Source organism: Balaenoptera musculus, chromosome 14 (assembly GCF_009873245.2).
Source record: "Balaenoptera musculus isolate JJ_BM4_2016_0621 chromosome 14, mBalMus1.pri.v3, whole genome shotgun sequence".
Classification (NCBI taxonomy): domain Eukaryota; kingdom Metazoa; phylum Chordata; class Mammalia; order Artiodactyla; family Balaenopteridae; genus Balaenoptera; species Balaenoptera musculus.
In genome coordinates, this window is record NC_045798.1 from 8,471,089 (window position 1) to 8,493,760 (window position 22,672).

Below are 22,672 nucleotides of genomic sequence, written 5' to 3' on the forward strand. Positions count from 1 at the left end.
ATTTTATCTGATATGAGGATTGCTACCTCAGCTTTCTTTTGATTTAAATTTGCATGGAATATCTTTTTCCATCCCCTCACTTTCAGTCTGTATGTGTCCCTAGGTCTGAAGTGGATCTCTTGTAGACAGCATATATATGGGTCTTGTTTTTGTATCCATTCAGCAAACCTGTGTCTTTTGGTTGGAGCATTTAATCCATTCACATTTAAGGTAGTTATCGATATGTATGTTCCTATTACCATTTTCTTAATTGTTTTGGGTTTGTTTTTGTAGATCCTTCTTTTGTGTTTCCCACTTAGAGAAGTTCCTTTAGCATTTGTTGTAGGTCTGGTTTGGTGGTGCTGAATTCTCTTAGCTTTTGCTTATCTGTAAAACTTTTGATTTCTCCATCGAATCTGAATGAGATCCTTGCTGGGTAATCTCGGTTGTAGGTTCTTCCCTTTCATCACTTTAAGTATGTCATGCCACTCCCTTCTGGCTTGTAGAGTTTCTGCTGAGAAATCACCTGTTAACCTTATGGGAGTTCCCTTGTATGTTATTTGTCGTTTTTCTCTTGCTGCTTTCAATAATTTTTCTTTGTCTTTAATTTTTGCCAGTTTGATTACTATGTGTCTCGGCATGTTTCTCCTTGGATTTATCCTGTATGGGAGTCTCTGCGCTTCCTGGACTTGGGTAGCTATTTCGTTTCCCATGTTAGGGATGTTTTCGACTATAATCTCTTCAGATATTTTCTCTGGTCCTTTCTCTCTCTCTTCTCCTTCTGGGACCCCTATAATGCGGATGTTGTTGCGTTTAATGTTGTCCCAGAGGTCTCTTAGGCTGTCTTCATTTCTTTTCATTCTTTTTTCTTTATTCTGTTCCGCAGCAGTGAATTCCACCATTCTGTCTTCCAGGTCACTTATCCGTTCTTCTGCCTCAGTTATTCTGCTACTGATTCCTTTTAGTGTATTTTTCATTTCAGTTATTGTGTTGTTCATCTCTGTTTGTTTGTTCTTTAATTCTTCTAGATCTTTGTTAAACATTTCTTGCATCTTCTCAATCTTTGCCTCCATTTTTTTTCCGAGGTCCTGGATCATCTTCACTATCATTATTTTGAATTCTTTTACTGGAAGGTTGCCTATCTCCACTTCATTTAGTTGTTTTTCTGGGGTTTTATCTTGTTCCTTCATCTGGTACATAGCCCTCTGCCTTTTCATCCTCTCCATCCCTCTGTGAATGTTACATATTAACTTTTAACTGATCTCTGGGTGGGGAAAGACTTTCTAAACATAAAAGCTGTGGAAGAAAACACATAGGAGATTGTTTGATTTTTCAGCATAAGAATGAAAAACATCTACATGTCAGTACATGTTCTAACAAAATTAAAACTCAAACAACAAAATGGGAAAAAGGATTTGCAATACCTATGACAAAGGGTTAATACTTTTGCTTAAAAAATTGTAGTTTCAAAGACCATTTGATGATGAGACAAATTTATAATATATTATTACATGAAAAAAGCAGGTAATAAAATGATATATTCTCACTTTGTTAAAAAAGTATGCATATATATATGTATAAACACATACATATGTACAGACACACACACACACAGAAAAAAGACTGGAATGAGATACACTGACATAAAAATAGTGTTATTTCTGGGTGGAAGGATTACAGATGATTTTTGTTTTCTTCTGTATGCTTTTCCATATTTTTGGAATCTTCTATAATGATATAATGAATTCAAATATAAGTAGAAATTATTATTACTCATAAAGAAAAATTTGTCTAGCTAAAATAGAAGAGCCCATAACCCAGTTAAGTACTAATCATTAATTTAGAAGTCATTTTCTACATTTTTATATAATCATTGCTGGTACCATCCCTATAAAACAGATAACCAGGAGTAGGGCAATTGTGTATCTCCCTTTGCCAGGCTGGAGATACATACTTCCTGCCTTGAAGGCACTTACAGTCTGGGGGTGGGGTCAGCTGGTACTTTTAATATAATTTGATAAGTACTGCAGGAAGGGTTAGTGCAGGGAGCTTGTGGGAACATGTAGGTACTTATAGGACCTTATCTAGTTTAGAAGGTGATAGAAGCAGATGGCTGAAATCTAAATTGGGCCCTGAAGGCTCAGCAGGAGTTTGCATGGAAGACTATGTGGATGGGTGGTTGGGAAGCTTAGAATTCCTGGAAGAGGAAACAGTGTTCTGCATGGTTAAGAGGAGAGTGTACGTGCAGAAAAAAAAGTAATCAGATGATGCTATTTAGTATACATGTCCATATGTTTATTGGCCATTTCTTTCTACTGAGTTGTCATTTTAAAATTTCAGGCTTCTTTGTTAAAGAATGATGAGACTAAAGCCCTCACTCCAGCTTCTTTGCAGAAAGAGTTGAACAACTTGTTGAAATTTAATCCTGATTTTGCTGAAGCGGTGAGTCTTTTCCAGAATTTGTTGCTAAGTTGGAAAGCAGGGACAGGACTGCTCTTCCTATTGAGTAGTTGTGCAAATGAGGATTGGCCGAATGACCCGGGTTCTTGGAAAGAAATCATGTTGTTGGCACGTAAACGACTCAGCCTAGGTTGCAAAGCTTTCCCTCCCACCTCCACCCCTACTGGCCCGGGGGGGATTTCTTTCTCTAGTTGTGGCGAGCGGGGGCTACTCTTCGTTGTGGTGCATGGGCTTCTCATTGCGGTGGCTTCTCTTGTTGCAGAGCACGGGCTCTAGATGCATGGGCTTCATTAGTTGCGGCACGCAGGCTCAGTAGTTGTGGCTCATGGGCTCTAGAGCGCAGGCTCAGTAGTTGTGGCGCACAGGCTTAGTTGCTCTGCGACATGTGGGATCTTCCCGGACCAGGGCTCGAACCCGTGTCCCCTGCATTGGGAGGCGGATTCTTAACCACTGTGCCACCAGGGAAGCCCTGAATTCAAGTTTTAAGATCTTTAGTTTTGTACTCACACTATTCCTTAATACCTGAGCTAGGTGATTCCCCCTCCATCCTCACATATCACCCATGGATACTAATATAACCAGTGGCATAGTGGATGAATATTTAGGATAAAACTCTGTCACAAATTCTAATGGAATTCCCTTTTTTCGTTTGCGTACACCTTCTGGGGGGAAAGGGTACCCAAACCAGCTAATGTATCTTAAGCCTATTTAATCCTGCCTGTGGGGAAAAGATTAAGCTAAACTATGACCATCTTGTTAAAATGGTAGGGGATACACAGGTGTTTGCAGCCAGTGGACCTCTCTGAATTAATATTACACAAGAGGAAGCAGAGCATTTAAAATATGTTAATTGTTTCTTGTTTTAGCACTACCTCAGCTACTTAAACAACCTCCGGGTCCAAGATGTTTTCAGTTCAACACACAGCCTCCTTCATTATTTTGACCGCCTGATTCTTACTGGAGCCGAAAGCAAAAGTAACGGGGAAGAGGGCTATGGCCGGAGCTTGAGATACGCTGCTCTGAACCTGGCCGCCCTGCACTGCCGCTTTGGTCACTAGTAAGTTTATAGACTTTTGTTCATGCGGAAATTGAAGAAATTATCTCTCAAATGTTAATTGAGATGTATTTTCTTTTTAATATGCTGTATTTAAAAAAAAAAAAAAGAAGGAAAAGGAGAAAAGAAAGAGCCTGTTCAACCTGGACTTGTCAATAACTTCTAAAGAAGAAAGCTTTTTGCAGTGAACAGAAGTTAATGAAAACCTTCTGCCTAAAGAGTCTGCCCCCTGGTGTCACTATTTAGCATTACCATCCAAGTACACGGCCTCTTTCTTTCTTTACTTCTAAGAATAACGGCCACTGAATTAAAAGGAAATTAGGTCATTAGGCCAGAGATTCCCAACAGGATTTTTCAGAGGTAATAATGGGGATGTAAAAGTTATTTTCAGTATTTCAAAAAGCCAAAAGGAAGTTGTGTCTTTACTGCATAAAAGACTGCATGGCTTACTGAACGTCACGTTTGTGCTTTTGGTTAGAATTCAGGCAGCTCAGTGCGTGACACTGACTTATGCCATTGCTAAGATATGCCTGTGATTTTAATAAATAAAAATAGGAAATTGATCAGTTATTATTTAGTAAAGAGTTAAGGGGATAAAAACTTCCAAAATATGGAGGCTATTTTGGAAATAATGAAATAATGTGAATAATGGTGAAAAGGTAGGAAATTACTAATTGAAAGAGTCTCTCTGCCTCCTGTGTGGCTTTTTCCCATTTAAGAAAAATATGGTTTCTACCACAGGCATCTTTGAATAGAGACTAGAGTGTATTAATGGAAGTATAGTGTCTCAAGTTCAAGAATTGAGACTTCTACCCCTTGCTCTATGGCCCAGGCAACAACCAGGAAATTCCATTAACTTCTGGTTGTCACATTTTAAAAGGGGCATAGACAAGCTGGAGCTTGTGGGGGGGACAGTCTCACTGGAGGCATTCAAAGCCATGTCATTTAAATAGTGTGGGAAGGATGTGAGAATGTTTAGCCTGGAAAAGAAATGATTTAGCCAAGCATGTGTTCGACATCTTCCTGTAGTGAAGGTCATGTGAAAAGGGCTTAGATTGATCGAGGGTGTGACTACTAGAGAAGATTGGGAGCTGGTAAGTGCAAGTTAAAGGGCAAAACATTTTTTGCTCCTTATAAGGAGGAGGTTTCCTTGTATGGAACCCTCTGAGGAAGGTGTCAGCAGAGTGCTCATGTGTGCAGCAGGGGTGACATTAAGGGAATCCAAGTGTCAGATTGATACTTGAACCAAAAAATGTTTAAGGCTACTCTGAACTTCATGATTTTGTGAGATTCCATATTATCTTTTAAGAGTCAACTTCTTTTTTTCTGCCCAGCTTTAATAACCTCTTTGATCAGGGCCGTTCATGTTTTATGTACTCATAATAAATAGGAGCACCATTTGTAGTATTTGCCAGTAACCTATCTCTGTGTTACACACACAGCTTGCCCTAGGGTTTGGAAATTTGTATGCAGTCTGCTAGATACAAGTAATTAACGTGTTGATGAATTTCTCTATATTTACAATATTATCAGTGGATAGGCAGCTAACTGTATGGAATTAATTACTAATTAATTTCTGATTTACTCAACTCCAGGCTTCTTTATTTTTAGTCCTGGAGCTATGGGCTTGTATAAATCTTTCTCACTTAGCTAATAGGATTGTGGAGATTTCTTGAAAATCTTTATAGTTGCTTATTGAGCGTCTACTATGTACTAGGCACTAGGTGCTGGGGATCAGGAGTGAAAAAAAAAAGGAAAAAAAATACCCCTGTTCTCATGGAGCTTACAGTGGGGGAAATAAATAATAAACAGCACTGAACATAATTATAATGTATCAGGTAGTGATAGGTCAGGATAAAGGATTAGAGAATGATGATGGGGAGTACTGTTGTTTTCATAAGTAACACTCCTCTTCCAGATATACACACAAATCACTTATTCGTCAATTTGTAAATTTCTGTTTCAATAGTAAGGTAGCAACTCGGCCCTCCCTTACCTCTGTTAACTTAATATTTGAATAGAGATTTAAAGGAATTGAGGGAGTGAGTAATCTGTGCATTATCTGAAGAAAGAGTGTCCTTCTTAGCTAGAACAGCAAGTGCAAAGGCCCTGAGGCAGGATTTACTGGGCATGTTTGAGGAGGAGCAAGTAGTGTGGTTAGAGTGCTGTAGTAAGGGGGGAATAGAGGAGAACTAGGTTGTAGAGGTGGCAGGGGTCAGAGAGTTTAGGGTCCTGTAGGCCCAAGTAAGGACTTTGGCTTTTACACTGAATGACATAGGAAGCTGTTGTTTAGAGGCTACAGATCTTTCTGCTCTGGCATTTTGCGAACCGTAGACAGCCAATGCATTTCAGACATTACAACCTGTTTGCCTCTTGCTCTTTTACTGAAAATTTTTATCAGAGGCTTTTCTGATTAGCAGCAATGGAAAACCATAGGTTCTTTAAGGATTTGCCAGAAACTTTGAAGTTTCTGTGTTGGTAATCTACCTTTTCTTCCTACCTGAGAAAAATAGTCTTTCTTTAGTCCTGTTTTAGCATACTATCTATACAGTTCTCCCAAAAGCCTTTTTTCTAAATGTAACATTATTTATTTGGTCATCAGATGTTCAACAAAATTAAATCAACTGATATTTATTGAGGGCCTGTGCATAAAGATATGCTTCCTGCCTTCAAATAGCTTATATTCTGGTGCCTCTCAGCATTAAAAGGGATTTAAAAGAAATGTAAAATAGGTAAAAATGTATCTGGTTTCTTTATTCAAACAGGTAGTTATTGAGGAAGAATTCAGCTCTTAATTGATTGTGTGAGGCTATTGCTCGTGTTGATAGAAAATTTGACATAAATTTTTCCCTATGTAAGTGCTACCCATAGAATTTCTGATTCTTTTTTGAGATCCTCAGTGATCCAGCATTTATAGAACTTCTGTGCCCTCTGCAGGTTGAAGAAATAAAACTAACACAGATTAAATAAATAGAGGGTGGTGCACAGTAGTATTTAATTAAGCACCGCAAGCTGGTAGCGTTTCTATGGGCTTTTTCAGAAGCGAAGGCCCAGTGGGGCCAAGAACAGTTGACTGAGTTTCCACAGAAGTTGCAAGGTTGGGGGACACATCCCGGAGGGAGGGGAACCACATGAGCAGAAAGAAGACATCTCAGAAGGGAAAATCCTCAAAATACTTTTAAAAACTAGGATTGAAAAAATTATAAAAGTATCATATCCTATAGTTAAAAAAATTTTTCAAATGATGCAGAAGCGAAGGCATGAAAAGTAAAATCTTACATCCTCTCCTTGTCCCTCCCCTCAGCAGTAGACAACTAAAAAAATAATCTTAGGAGCTGGGATGAAGAAAAGCCATTCCTTCATGACCCTTTTAGTAGAAGTCCACCTTAGAAGGGACATGTTCTGTATCTCCACTGTTACTGTTTCTTGCCACTGGGGGAGGAGAGTGCCTCTGAGGGAATAAGCCCATGGTTTCAACTTCCAACCCAGAGGCCTGCACGCTGGTGAATTACCGTACAGATGACTTCCTGTTACTGTTGCCTGTACATGTTTGTGGTTGTTAATGAGTTATTAATGTTCAGTCTGTCATTAGTCAACAGGCAGAGCTTGCCCTGCAGGAGGCGATTAGGATTGCCCAGGAGTCCAACGATCACGTGTGTCTCCAGCATTGCTTGGTGAGGCCACCTTCCTGTCTTGGAAGTTCTGCCCCTGGGTTGAGTTGGCCTTCAAAAGGCCCCATTTGAATTGGGTTGTTTTGCAGTTGGGAGGTCCTCAGCAGTGATGGGAAACTAGTTAGATGGTCAGGGAAATTCAGGAAAGGCAACCCATGTTTATTTATCTTTCTTAATTCTTGATGTCCATTTTACTTTGGAGACATTTCTTGTCTACAAGTTTTAATGCAGCTTGCCATGCAAAACTGCCGCATCAAGCATTGGCATTAACAAAGGTGTTTGCAGTACTGGTAACTGGATAAGACCTTGTCCTGTCAAAGCATCATCACCAAGCACAAGCAGAACACAGACTTCAGCAACCACCTGAGAATTTCCCTTTCTCAGTTACAGGCCATACGGGGGCTTCATGCTTTTTTTCTGGAACATTTGCCACTCACTGCTCTCAGAGGTGAAGAAGATAAATGGCTTGATTATTTCAGTCTGATGGTTTTAATGTGTTTGATGGGTTTCATTTAGGTTTATAATTTGTGAAAGTGTATTTTAGAGGATTTATCTTGTCTGTTGTTCATTTGTTCCTACAACCATGCTGATGTTTTCAGTAGAACATTAGCCATTATTATTGTTATGATACATTTTGATGACTTCTCTTGCCAGAGCTGGCTTTACGTGCTGGGACAGAAGAGATCTGATAGCTATGTTCTTCTAGAACATTCTGTGAAGAAAGCTGTACATTTTGGGTTACCGGTAAGGCTCATCTTTCTGTGCGATTGTTTAAACAAATGGTATGGTTTTATTCTTGGTAGTTTCATATGACCTTAATTATTAAACCGCTAAATTCTCTTGGTAGGTTTCTCTCTGCTCCCTTTATCCTAATAACATCTGTGAAAGTTCCATTTATCAACTTGATGACATCTTTGTTTAGTTTATTGATCAACACTAACTTACACATATTTATTTAGAAAATTTGTAGGGAAGGCTTATTTTTAAACCAGGGATTGGCAAACTCTACAGCCCATGGGCCAGATCTGGCTCACTGCCTGCTTATGTATGGCCCTCAGGCTAAGAATGGGTTTTACATTTTTAAATAGTTGGGGGAAAAAAAACAAAGAAGAATATGCGACATAGACCAAATGTGGCCTGCAAAACCTAAATTATTTACTGTCTGGCCCTTTACAGAACAAGTTTGCTGATCCTTGTTTGAAATAATAAACAAAGCCAGGAACCAGTAAACCTGACCAGCAGATTTGTCCTTTCTCATTTTGAGTAATAGGGAAGGACCTGAATTATATTCCTCGATGACAAATACTGAGGGTCATTGAAAGGGCATGGTCTCTACACATGAAATAGTAATGACTGTTAGAATCTAGACTACTATTGCTCAAAGAACCTTATTCTGTCTAAAAAAAATTAAAAAATAAATGATAGACTTCTTAAGCACAATTTTTGTTACGGATTTAAGTGGACTTTTTTTAGTTGAGCTTTCATCCTTGAAAATTATACCAGAAGTTAATGAAAAGATAATTATGCTCATAATAGGCATCCTTTCTTAATCTCTTACCACATAATGTGCCCAGCACTGTTTGATATATACTATTTAATTTTAATCCTTAAAATAATTCTTTATGATGGGTGTGATGCCCATTTTACAGATGGGCTTGTCTAAGAAGCTAAGTGGCCCCAGATCACACAGTAAGTGGCAGAGGCAGTGCTTAAGTCCAGATCCATTTAATTTCAAAGCCCTGGCTCTTCCCATTGTACTATTACCCTCTCTTCCATCCCCAGTTTTTCAGGAACATATCTCATATGGGTCAGGGTCAGGCTTACAGGTACTTTCTTTTTAAATAGTGCTGTCATTGTGCATGTGCTGAAATGTGAAATATGCCAAATTTCTGAAGAGCAAAACAAAATTTTGTCACGTAATCTCTATCATGAGTCGTGCGTATGTCTGTCCCCTTAGTACCTCGCCTCTCTGGGAATACAGTCCCTAGTTCAGCAGAGAGCTTTTGCTGGGAAGACAGCAAACAAACTTATGGATGCCCTAAAGGACTCCGACCTCCTGCACTGGAAACACAGCCTGTCAGAGCTCATCGACATCAGCATCGCACAGAAAACAGCCATCTGGAGACTCTACGGCCGCAGGTGGGTCTTCAAGGCTATGAGGGCACGAATCCTTTTATAGTTGAGCAGAAGCCAGCAAACTGGTTCTGTGAAAGCCAAATGGATGGAGGTTGTTTGTACAGGGGATTAAAGAAAATGCTTTAGAATTTTAAAACATTTTCTACTTTGCACAGACTTTGCCAAGATTTTTCCTATGTGCATTTTTATTTACTCCTCCCAACTGCTCTGGGAGGTAACTGGGGGGCGATCTCCATTCCAGGATGCACAGGACAAGGTTCACACATCTCATCTGCCCCAGATCACAAACGAATTAACAAGTGACAGAGCCCAGACTCAAGCCCAGGTCCTCTGACGCCAAGCACCATGCCCCTGCACTCTGAGATGGGAACCTCTCTTCCTGTTCGCAGGAGACGTGGGCCGCAGTCACTCAAGCCGAGCACCCCCTTAACCCCAAAGCTGTTATGTAAAGAAAGTTGCTTCCCTGTTACCCAGGATGTATTCTCTGGACTGTCTCCAGCTTCGTGTGTAATTCCCATGTAGCCTCCTGTAGCTTGGAAGTAAACTTCTGAACCAGATTTTTAATCCTGGAGCTACCTCACCTAGACAATCTGCTGTTTCTAGGAATTCAGTAATGAAAGGAAGTGCCTATTTTATCAGTCTTGTTTTTGTACTTGAAATAATTTTTGGCACGATGTGGTCTGAAACAGCTGCAGACACTAGCCACTGCTTCCACTGTCAGAGCAGCCGGTGCCAGGATGGCATCAGGTCTGAATTTACCCGTGAAAACTAATTAACATACTGTGACCACAGGGAAAATTAGAGGCAGTGGGGGGGTCTGGAGCTTGGAGCTCCCAACTGTGCCGTAACCACTACATGTTTTCTTTGGGGCTGCACATCCAGGATGCTTTTCTGCTCTCCTCGTCCCGAGGACAGGAGAACTGGCTTTGGGAGGCAGCTGCTCCCCCGAAGCCAGAGCCTGCGGAAGGGCTTAACCTCCTCCTGTTTCCACCCAAGGTAACTGTAGGGTGTGGCTGAGGGCAGCCTGTGTCTCTTGACTGACGGGGCTTCTCCTGTGTCTCCTCCCCAGCACCATGGCCCTGCAGCAAGCCCAGCTGTTGCTGAGCATGAACAGCCTAGAGTCGGTGAACGCAGGCGTGCAGCAGAACAACACGGAGTCATTTGCTGTGGCGCTGTGCCACCTCGCTGAGCTGCATGCAGAGCAGGTGAGCAGGTGGGCAGGTGGCCGGACCCTGTGCTTCTGGAGCGATGTAGGCCCCGCCATTTCTGTCCTCTAGTGCTTGAGAAAAGCACTGGACGGGTCTGGTTGGATGCAAGTGGTTGGAAGGGTGAAATCCCACCAGTAGAAATGGACTGGGTGTGGAGTCTGCAAGGTTTGTTGAACTTGATCTCTTTCGGCACCAGGGAAGAGAATAAGAGGTCAGCTGTTTCTATGTAACAAATGGAATAAAAAGGAGTCTTTGAAATTTAGGGTAGTAGAGCTGTGTATGTTTTTGGGAAAGGGAAGAACATAATAAGAGTACAGCTAAAATGACAATAGCTAAGGTTTGCTGTACATTTGTCCTGTGCCGGGCCCTGTGCTTAGCGATTTACATGTATCATCTTCTGATTCCTTACAGTAGCCTCATAAGGTCAGCTTTATCATCACCCCTATTTCACAGAAAAGAAACTGAGCTCCAGGGAGCTAAGTCCCATACCCACAGCCAGTAAATGTCAGTGCCAGATCTTCAACCCAACTCTGATTGACTCCAAAGAAAGACAGTTGGCATAGGGCATAACCTTTACTTACAGCCCAAGTAATTTCACACGATTCTCTTTATAGGGGATTGATTAAAGGGTCTCTCATGATGCTCTAGGCTTTCTTTCCCCTTTGCTCAAAAGTATCTTCTTCCATGGCAAAAGGTCAGGGAAAGCTCTTATGTAAAGCCCTCTAACTAACTAACTGCTGCCTAGCTATAAGCACATTTCCTTGATCATATTATTTTCTCCACCTCTGCGGTGTGATCGTTAGGTTGCATCATAACACTCAATATTCCTTAATCTGCATCCTAGAGATCTCTGAGTGGTTTCCACCCCTTTCAGAAGTCTATGAACACTTCTCTCTACTAGACGTGCTTGAGCATTTTACAATCCTCTAAGTGGCTGTGTAAACAAAGGGCTTGGATGGGCTCTGGCGATGGCGTCTGCCTGCACCTCCTTCAGCTGCTCTCTTCCTGTATCTGGGAAGCAGCGCCCGAGCACGCTGACGTGAAAACAGCAGACCAGCTGCTCTTGCTGTTTGCTTTCCTCCAGGAATGTTGCACATTAATCACTTTCTTGGTCTTCTGTCCCCCCTCGTAATGGTCCTGGGACCTCTTTAACGTCGATTCTTTTCCTCTGCTGGTGCCTTGGTTAAGTGGAGCATTTGTAATAAATGAGTCAGTGAACATTCAGTTAGGTATTTGGTGTGAGCCTCACATTGACTTTTTTCCCCCAACAACTTTATTGAGATATAATCCACATGCCATACAATCCACCCATTTAAAGTGTCCCCTTGTGGCTTTTTCACGTAGGATTCCCCCACTGACCCCAAGCTTAAACAGTGGAATAACTTCCCTTTGGTTCTCTTTGAGTGAGGTAGGGTAGAAATTATTTCTTCATTTCCTGGAATGGAGAACCGCTTTACAAAAATCTGGTCTTGGCTCAATTCTTTAGCCTTAGCTTTCTCCGAGGTCAGTTGTTAATAGTTCTGTGATTTTTTTCTGTGGGTAATACCATGCTCTTTGGATCTGTATTAATCTTTCCATCTCTGGGCTTATGTGAAAGACCTGCTGACTCCATTGTTGCCTGGCTCCAATGGATGTGCTAGGAGACCTCTGACTGTACAGCTAGAAGACAGTCAGTGGCCACTTTATTTCAGTTCAGTCTCTTTCCCCACCTCTTCTCAACCTGCCTTAGAAAGACTTTTCTAGTGTCAGAACATTGACCATGTAGATAAACCCACTGAGCTGATGACTGTCACGTTTTCAATTACACAGGTTAGACTTACACCTATGAAATTAAGCTTGGCCAACTGCGGAGAAGGCAGTTTTATCATGAGTTTCTATTTGCTCTTTTATTTCCTTTGTGTTGTGCTTCCAGTTGTGTCCTGAAACTGATCTCTAGATACACTGGATGCTGCACTTTGCTATGGTAGTGACTGGGGCTTGGGTGAACCTATAAAGAAGTTATGGGGTCTGAACTGCTGTTTGCGAGCTTCCTCCTGCAGCCCAGAGGAAGTGCTAAGAGATCCAGCCCCCTTTACTCTTTCTGCGTAACTCTGGTTCATCGTGTCACATTCCTCTCCCAGCCTCAGGAAATGGCAGGTCACAATAGGAATGTTTTGGGGGAGTAATGCCGTGTGCACTGTTCTCTCTACTTGGCCTGAAGGTTTGACAGCCATCTAGATCCACATGCCCAACTCCGTGTGGTAGTCATGAAAATAATTGGCAAGATTGGCCAGTTAAAATCACAAGAATAAAAAGATTAGTGAACTTTTATTATAATTCAGTATACTTTCTACTTAATTCACTTCAAATAGAAGTTCACCTGTGGTCTAACTGAGCTTCTATATAGACTGAAGATGTACTACCTGATCAAAGGATAGGGACAAATTGAAAAGCTTTTGGGGGCTTAATAATATAGACATTCTAGCAATATAAGAGTGTAAAAAAGACGTGAACATGTATTCACAGAAAAAACATAAATGATTATAAAACATGGAAAAATTTCAATCTAGTCATTAAAGAAATTCAAATTAACACAGTGAAATAACCAGTTTCATCAAACAAAAAGGCAAAGAAGCTTAAATATCAGGGGAGGAGAAAGGTGTAGAATGCTGGTATAAGAGTACTTGGTACATTTCTGTATGGTAATTTAGTAATATACCTATCAAAAAGCTTAAAAGTGCCTACCATTTAGCCCAGCAATTTTACTTCTAACGTATTATCCTAAGGAAATAATTAGACAAGTATGCAAAGATGTATCCACCAAGATAAACATTCTAGCATTTTTAAAATGGAAAAAATTGGAAACAATCAAAATATCCCAAACAAGGAGATTATTTTGATTGGACTATAATTTATTTACCTAATAAAATACTGTGATGTATAGATTTGTACTTGTTGACACTGGAAAGATTCATTCATTCAAAAAATATTTATTGAGTACCTACCATGTGGTAAATAGGCAATTTACAAAAATGGTATGTATACCTATTTTTGGAATACTTATACGTTTTATATTCATGTGAATATGAGAAGTTCAGAAGGATATGCGCCGAGAAATTACTGTGATTATCTTTGGTGGGATTAAAAGTAATTTGCCTTTTTCTCGTTGTTCACATGTATTTCGTAAGTACTTTTCCTAGAGTGAACATGTATTACAGGTGTAGTTAAAAAAATTTTTTTTTAATGTACAAGTGAAATACATTAGAGCCTAAAAAAAATGGCCCCTTGATACTTGACAGTCTCTGCCTAGGGTCGTCAGGCTGCTGCACCAAGAACAGGTGAGTCATACCGATGTCCTGTGAGTGGGATAGCAGGCGTGGCGTCAGCACAGGTGTGCTAAACAAATCGTGGCTTTCTATTTTAGGGCTGTTTCGCTGCAGCTTCGGAAGTGTTAAAGCACTTGAAGGAGCGATTCCCACCTAACAGTCAGCATGCCCAGGTAACCTGCCTTTTGTGTGTCATCGATTTATTTATTTATTTATTTATTTATTTATTTATTTATTTATTTTTATTTATTTATTTTTTTAACGCATTGTTTACTTTATTTATTTATTTATTTATTTATTTTTGGCTGTGTTGGGTCTTCGTTTCTGTGCGAGGGCTTTCTCCAGTTGTGGCAAGCGGGGGCCACTCTTCATCGCGGTGCGCGGGCCTCTCACTGTCGCGGCCTCTCTCGTTGCGGAGCACAGGCTCCAGACGCGCAGGCTCAGCAATTGTGGCTCACGGGCCCAGCCGCTCCGCGGCACGTGGGATCCTCCCAGACCAGGGCTCGAACCCGTGTGTCCTGCATTGGCAGGCAGATTCTCAACCACTGCGCCACCAGGGAAGCCCTATTTATTTATTTTTTAATTTTTATTTATTTATTTATTTATTTTTGGCTGTGTTGGGTCTTCGTTTCTGTGTGAGGGCTTTCTCCAGTTGCGGCGAGCGGGGGCCACTCTTCATCGCGGTGCGCGGGCCTCTCACTGTCGCGGCCTCTCTTGTCGCGGAGCACAGGCTCCAGACGCGCAGGCTCAGTAGTTGTGGCTCACGGGCCCAGCTGCTCCGCGGCATGTGGGATCTTCCCAGACGAGGGCTCGAACCCATATCCCCTGCACTGGCAGGCGGATTCTCAACCACTGTGCCACCAGGGAAGCCCCGATTTATTTTTGAAAATACCATTTTTACTGTATTATTGTCAAAATAGGGTATTTTAGAGTCTCCCCTCAGCCTCTTCGTGTCTTGGTTCCTTGAGGTCAACACAGGAGACTCTGTAAAATGCGTTCCAGAAGGCTGAGGAATAAACTCTGAGAAAAGATTAAAAGTAGGGTGCTTTTTTCACTCCTGTCTTCGTGGTTTTAAATTAGTATTCCTTATATCTCTAACTGTATGGGAATAGGCAAAGAAGTCGTCAGTGTCCTTTGATAGATCAAGAATTAGGTCTCCGTTTTGTTACTCTGTTTTCTCCTACTTGGCAGCTCTAACCTTTTCCTCCCAGAATTGAATAACCTTTTGGGAAGATGCTGTATGCAGAGGGAATGAACTTTATAAAGCAGTCCTAGGCACTCTGTTCCTTGTTGCACCAATTTCCATCTCTGATGGGGCCAAGAAAACTATTACGAGGGGCCTCTTTCTCTTCCTCCCCTTACCAAGTTTAATATTAACTAAATTAGGGAATTTGAAATCATAAGAGACCATGGCCTGGGAATCTCCTACTATTGGTCCCTGAGCCAAGGTTGGGGGGGGGACTTCCGTTCACATGGGTTGCTGGCCCCACCTCATTAGATATGGTGTGAATGCCCATCTGCTTATGAGCTGTGCTGGGATCTCACTGCTGCTGGCTGTGATCTGAACTCAGAGTACCCAGATGGAAAGGTGGTAAGCAAACAAAATAGAAGCTAGCACCCAAGGATGCTGTGGGGAAAAAGAATTAAGCGTGGTTCTGTGGTAGTGCTAACGTGATGGAGCGGTTTCGGTTACAGTTCTAGGCCTTTTTTAAGAAGGTTCACAGTAAAAAAAAAAAAAAAAAGACACAATTTAACTCACATTCTAGAAAAAACATGTATGGCTGATAAAGAGATGAAAAGATGCTCAGCCTGACTATTGATCAAGGGAAATACAAATGAAAAAATAATGAGGTATTTCATACCCATCAGACTGGCCAAAAGTAAAATATCTGACACCACCAATTGTTGGTAAGCGTGTGGAGCAATGAGTCATGTCATACACCGCCGGTGGGGAGTGTGAACTGGTGTGACCCATTCGAAGAACAAATGGGCACTGTGTAAAGGAGAAGGTGCATATGTCCTACAGCCCAGCTCTTCCACGGCTTGCTGTGTACCCAAAATAACTGTTGCACAGGGGGTGATGTAGGGGAGTGTTTGCTGCAGCATTGTTCAGAAGAGTGAGAAATTGGAAGTACCTAAATACCCATCAACACGAGAATAGATAAGTTGTTGCATATTCATACAATTGAAAACTATTCATCAGTGAAAAGGAATGAACTAGAACTACTTGTATTAACATGTGTAAGCCTCCCCAAAATAATGTTGAGCTTAAAAGCAAGTTGTCAAAGGATGCATACAGTATGATACTATTTATTTATACAAAGTTTAAAAACATGTAAGATCATACTATATATTGTTTTTTTTTCATACCATATATTGTTTAAGGATAAGTAAATATTTTGTAAAAGTATAAAAACATGATTGGGGGGACTTCCCTGGTTGTCCAGGGGTTAAGACTTCTTGCTTTCAATGCAAGGGGTGTGGGTTCAATCCCTGGTCGGGGAACTAAGATCCCACATGCTGTGCAGTAAATAAATGAATGAATGAATGAATGAATAATCAATCATCATAGATCACTCTTTAAAAAAAATTCTTTAAAAAAAAATGATTGGGAATGATAAACAACAAATCAAATGCTTCCTTTGAAAACAGAAAGAGGAGAATGGAATTTGCAAAGTACCTCAATAATGTGCAATAGTATCCAAAGCAAGTAAAGCAAAATGTTGTGATTTGACAAAGTTGATGGTTGCTATACATGTTTTGTTATTTTATTCTTAGTGCTTTTTCACAGACTTGAAATATTTAAAAAAAAATTTTTAAATCTAAAAAAAAAGTGTGTGAATTGTAAGGATAATTGTTAAGCAAGCGAAAATACTTTTATATTTCTGTTGATTAATGAGGTGAACATCTGCCATTCTGTTCTTTTTTTTTTTTTTTTTTTGGCTGCATTGGGTCTTTGTTGCTGTGCGCGGGCTTTCTCTAGTTGCGGGGAGTGGGGACTACTCTTCGTTGTGGTGCGCGGGCTTCTGCTTGTGGTGGGTGGCTTCTCTTGTTGCGGAGCACGGGCTCTAGGTGCGCGGGCTTCAGTAGTTGTGGCTCGCGGGCTCTAGAGCACAGGCTCAGTAGTTGTGGTGCATGGGTTTAGTTGCTCTGTGGCATGTGAGATCTTCCCGGACCAGGGCTCGACCCCATGTCCCCTGCATTGGCAGGCGGATTCGTAACCACTGAGCCACCAGGGAAGCCCCTGCCATTCTGTTCTTGTGTTCTTGTGTTTTTCTTTCTGTTCTAATTGTGGTTTTTTTCTTACTAGTTATGGATGCTGTGTGATCAAAAAATACAGTTTGACAGAGCAATGAATGATGGCAAATATCATTTGGCTGATTCAATTGTTACAGGAATCACAGCTCTTAATAGCATAGAGGGTGTGTACAGGTAAGAAATTTTGAAAACTCCAGCCCCAGAATGAAGTAGTTCTCAAATGGCTTTATTCTTATTTGTTTTGTGTGTGACTTAATTGATTAGCTTACGAAAAAAACCTTTTTTTTCTATTTATTACCTATTTATTACAGACCATTAGAAAATACAAATAAACAAAATGGAGAAAGTATCACCCAGAGATAATCACTAACATGCTATCTATAATTCCAGACTTTTTTCTTGTGTGCATGTATGTGTGTGTGTGTACACACATGTGCTCACACACACACATACACACAATTTTTTTTTCTCTTTTAAGAAAAATTATATCAGACACAGTTATTCCCCTTGGGAGGTTACAATTACAGTCTAATTGAGGAAATAGAGATTCTAAACCTGAAAGTGACTCTACTTACAACTCTTGCAAAACATCAACATAACCATTTGTGTTTATTTTGTTTCTGTGTCAGAAAAGCAATTGTACTACAAGCTCAGAACCAAATGTCAGAGGCACACAAGCTTTTACAAAAATTGTTGATTCATTGTCAGAAAATCAGGAATACAGAAATGGTGATCAGGTAAGGGAGGGCTTTTGTGCATCTCACCTAGGTGGTACTTTGTGCTGGTTATTCTCATCCCATGTCTTCCTCTTTGTGGGCAGTGTCCTGCTGTCTGTGGCAGAGCTATACTGGCGATCTTCCTCCCCTACCATCGCGCTGCCTGTGCTCCTGCAGGCTCTGGCTCTCTCCAAGGAGTACCGGTTGCAGCATTTGGCCTCTGAAACAGTGCTGAACTTGGCTTTTGCCCAGGTAAGCTGATCTCTGTTTTTATAGCACATATTTGTGCTCAGGAACTGGTGAGTCTGTTACTACTCTTTGGTTTTGAAAAGGGTAATAATGAGCTTTTGCTTCTTAATATTGAAATCTGGGAAGGTTGTCTTATTGTGCAAGCCTTCCATGGAAGTCTGGAGTTGTGAACTTGGTGACAAGCTGACACCTCCCAGTGGTGCTGGCTTTACTGAGCTGTGTATTTACTAGGGAGGATGTGCCTCTTCGTTGAGGACACTTGCATCATATTCATGACTTAGCTGGCCCAGAGCTGGGCTTGATTTAACAAGAGAATGAATAAGGAAATGAGGAAGTCATGTGTTCATTGAAAGGTTTTGGAAGTTAAATTGTATTTTATGTTTGTCTTCTGTCTCCCTCTGTAGAATGTAGAGACCATGAGAGAAGGGACTGTTTTTTCCCTGCTATATCCTGTGGTACCTAATAGGATCCACATATAGTAGGTTTTTAATAAATATTTATTGAATGAATGAATTTTGAACTTACTGGAGGAATTTACTAACTAAAGCAGAGGTTCCCCAAGCCATGCATCAGCATTATTGGCGAGATTTTAAAAATATCTGCATATCTGGCCTTGCCTCAAACCTACAGAGTCAGAATCTCTAGGGGAGGAGCCTAGGAGTCTATTTTCCTTACCAGCTTCCCCAGTGATTTTTTTTTCTTAATTAAGATAAAATTCACGTAACATAAAATTTACCATTTAAAAGTATACAGTTCAGTGGTTTTTAGAATATTTACATTATTTTGCAAACATCACCACTGTCTAATTCCAGAATATTTTCATCACACCAAATAGAAACCCCAGACCCATTTTTTTTAAAGCAGTCACTCCCCATTTCCTCTTCCCTCCAGCCCCTGGCAACCACTAATCTATTTTCTGTCTCTGTGGGTTTGCCTGTTGTGGATATTTCATATAAATGGGATCATACAGTATGCAGCCTTTGTGTCTGGCTTCTTCACTTAGCATAATGTTTTCAGGATTCATTCATGTTGTGGCATGTGTCAGTCAGTTCTAGATTCCTTCTAATGGAATACTGTTCCATCGGATGGATACACTACATTTTGTTTATCCGTTCATAAGCTGATGGACATTTGGGTTGTTTCCACCTTTTGACTATTACAAATAGCTCTTAACATTGATGTACAAGTTTTTTTCTGGATATATGTTTTCATTTCTCTTGGGTATACTTAACAGTGGGATTGCTGGGTCATATAATTCTTTGTTTAACTTTTTGTAGAACCACCAAACTGTTTTCCACTGTGGCTATACCATCTCATATTCTCACCAGCAATGTATGAAAGTTCTACTTTCTCTATATCTTTGCCAGCACTTGTTATTTTCCATTTTATTAGTGTGAAGTTATATCTCATTGTGGTTTTGATTTGCATTTCCCTAATAAGTAATAATATTGAGCATCTTTTCATGTGAGTACTGGCCATTTGTGTCTGTTCCTGGAGAAATGTCCAAGTCCTTTACCCGTCTTTAAATTGGGTTGTCTTTTTAGTGTTCAGTTGTAAGAGTTTTTATATATTCTGGTTGCTAGATGCTTATCAGATATATGATTTGCAAATATTTTGTCCCATTCTCTGGGTTGTCTTTTCACTTTCTTGATAGTGTCCTTTGATGCATGAAAGTTTTTCATTTTGATGAAGTCAAGTTTACCTTTTTTTAATCTTATTGTTTGTGCTTTTGGTATCCTACTTAAGAAACCAATGCCTAATCCAAGATCATGAAGATTTACACTTATGTTTCCTTCTAAGTTTTAGCCCTTACATTTAGGTCTTTGATCCATTTTGAGTTAATTTTTGTATATGGTGTGAAGTAGGAGTCCAACTTTACTCTTTCCCATATGGATATTCAGTTGTCCTAGCATCATTTATTGAAAAGACTATTCTTTTCCCATTGAATGGTCTTGGCTCCCTTGTTGAAAATCAGTTGATCATGGATGTATAGGTTTATTTCTGGACTCTCAATTCTATTCCATTGATCTATATATCTGTCCTTATGCTAGTACCACACTATTTTGATTACTGTAGCTTTGTAGTAAGTTTGAAATCAGGAAGTAAGAGTCCTCCAACTTTGTTCTTCTTTTTCAAGCTTGTTTTACCTATCAGTGTTCTCTTGCAATTCCATATGAATTTTAGAATCAGCTTGTCCTTTTCAGCAGACATGGTATTTGGAATTTTGATAGGGATTACGTTGAATCTGTAGACCAATTTGGAGAATATTGCCATCTTAACATTATTATTATTAACATTATTCCAATCCATTAACACAGGATGTCTTTTATTTAGGTCTTCTTTAATTTCTTTCAACCATGTGTTCTAGATTTCAGTGTACAGTTCCTGCAGTTTTTTAGTTAAATTTATTCCTAAGTAGTTTATTATTTTTGATGCTATTGTAAATAGAATCTTAAAAATTGATTTCATTTTTTGGATTGTTCATCGCTAATGTATATTGAACTATGTCCTGCAACTTTGCTGAACTTATTACCTGTTAGAGGTTTTTGAGGATTCTTTAGAGTTTTCTATATATAAGTTCATGTCATCTGCAAATAGAGTTTTACTTCTCCCATTCCAATTTGAATGCCCTTTATTTCTGTTTCTTGCCTAACTACCCTGTGCAGAATTTCCAGTACAGTGTTGAATAGAAGTGACAAGAGTTAACATCCTTGTTTTTGCTCCTTTTCTTAGGGGGAAGTTTTTTAGTCTTTCATCGTTAAATATGGTGTTAGCTATGGGTTTTTCATAGATGCATCATTATTACTTCGAGGAAGTTCCCTTCTACTCATAGTTTGTTGAGAGTTTTTAGTATGACAGGATGTTGAATTTTTGTCAAAGGCTTTTTCTTTATCAATTGAGATGATCATATGGGTTTTTTCCTTCATTCTGTTAATATGGTATATTACATTGATTGATTTTTGTATGTTGAAGTACTGTTGCATTCCTGGGATAAATCCTACTTGGTTATAGTCTACAATCCTTTTAATATGCTGCTGGGTTTGGTTTGCCAGTATTTGTTGGGAATTTTTGCATCTATATTCATAAGGGATATTGGTCTATAGTTTTCTTGTGATATTCTTTGCTTTGGTATTAGGATAATAATGTGGTCTCACAGAGTGAGTTAGGAAATTTTATTAACTATTCTCTTCTATTTTTGGAAGGATCTGAGAGGAATTGGTGCTAATTCTTGTTTAAATGTTTGGTAGAATTCACCAGTGAAGCCATTTGGTCCTGGGCTTTTCTGTATTGGAAGTGTTTTTGGTTACTGATTCATTCTCTTTACTTGGTCTATTCAAATTTTCTGTTTCTTCTTGAATCAGTCTTGATAATTTGTGTCTTCCTAGAAATTTGTTCACTCATCTAATTTGTTGGCATACAGTTGTTTACAGTATTCTCAGGTAATCCTCTTTATTTCTGTAAGGTTGATAGTTAAGTCCCCACCTTGACTCCTGACTTTTGTCATTTGAGTCTTTCTTTTTTTTCTCTTGGTCAGTCTAACAGTTTGTTAATTTTCTTGATCTTTTCAAAGAACTACCTTTTAGTTTCAATGACTTGTTTGTCTATTCTCTATTTTGCTTATCTTTACTCTAACCTTTATTATTTCCTTTCCTCTGTTAGCTTTGGGTTTAGTTTGCTCTTCTTTTTCTAGTTTCTTAAAGTGGAAGTTTAGTTTATTGATTTGAGAGTCTTTTATTTTTTAATGTTTGCTTTTACAGCTATAAATTTTCTCCTGAGCACTGTATCCTATAGGTTTTCACTGCATCCCCTAAATTTTGGTATGTTGTATTTTTGTTCATCTCAAAGTATTTTCTAATTTCCCTTGTGATTTCTTCTTTGACGCTTTGATTATTTATGAGTGTGTTGTTTAATTTCCACATATTTGTGAATTTTTCAGATTCCCTTCTATTACTGATTTCTAATTTCACTTCATGTGGTCAGAGAAGATATTTTGTATGATTTCAACCTTTTAAAATATGAGTGTTATTTTGTGGCATAACATATGGTCTATCCTGGGAGATGTTCCATGTACATTTGAGAAGAATATGTATTCTGCTGTTGTTGGGCTAGTTGGTTTATAGTCTTTTTTTTTTTTTTTTTTTTGTTTATTTTTTTATTTTTATTTATTTATTTTATTTATGGCTGTGTTGGGTCTTCATTTCTGTGCGAGGGTTTTCTCTAGTTGCAGCGAGCGGGGGCCACTCTTCATCGCGGTACGCGGGCCTCTCACTATCGCGGCCTCTCTTGTTGCGGAGCACAGGCTCCAGACGCGCAGGCTCAGCAATTGTGGCTCACGGGTCCAGTTGTTCCGCGGCATGTGGGATCTTCCCAGACTAGGGCTCGAACCCGTGTCCCCTGCATTGGCAGGCAGATTCTCAACCACTGCGCCACCAGGGAAGCCCTGGTTTATAGTCTTGCTCAAGTCTTCTATTTCCTTGCTGATCTTCTGTTTAGTTTTCTATCCATTATTGAAAATAGAGTATTGAACTCTGAAACTATTATTGTTGAACTATTTCTCCCTTCAGTTCTGTCAGTTTTTGCTTCATATATTTTGGGGTTCTGTTGTTTGGTGTATATATGTTTATATTTGTTGTAT

The 22,672-nt window shown here is 39.7% G+C and overlaps 1 protein-coding gene across 2 annotated transcripts in view; it reads left to right on the plus strand.

Annotated features, from left to right (window-relative positions):
• The window catches only part of ANAPC5 (anaphase promoting complex subunit 5), a 40,737-nt gene that overhangs the window by 16,403 nt on the left and 1,662 nt on the right, over positions 1-22,672 (plus strand). For both annotated transcript variants that reach the window (XM_036823665.1, XM_036823666.1), the window contains 10 exons: positions 2,320-2,421; positions 3,306-3,496; positions 7,086-7,167; positions 7,819-7,908; positions 9,122-9,303; positions 10,370-10,505; positions 13,912-13,986; positions 17,124-17,245; positions 17,701-17,808; positions 17,892-18,039. In XM_036823665.1, the coding sequence (XP_036679560.1) occupies positions 2,320-2,421; positions 3,306-3,496; positions 7,086-7,167; positions 7,819-7,908; positions 9,122-9,303; positions 10,370-10,505; positions 13,912-13,986; positions 17,124-17,245; positions 17,701-17,808; positions 17,892-18,039 (1,236 nt within the window). The remainder of the gene's footprint in view (positions 1-2,319; positions 2,422-3,305; positions 3,497-7,085; positions 7,168-7,818; positions 7,909-9,121; positions 9,304-10,369; positions 10,506-13,911; positions 13,987-17,123; positions 17,246-17,700; positions 17,809-17,891; positions 18,040-22,672) is intronic.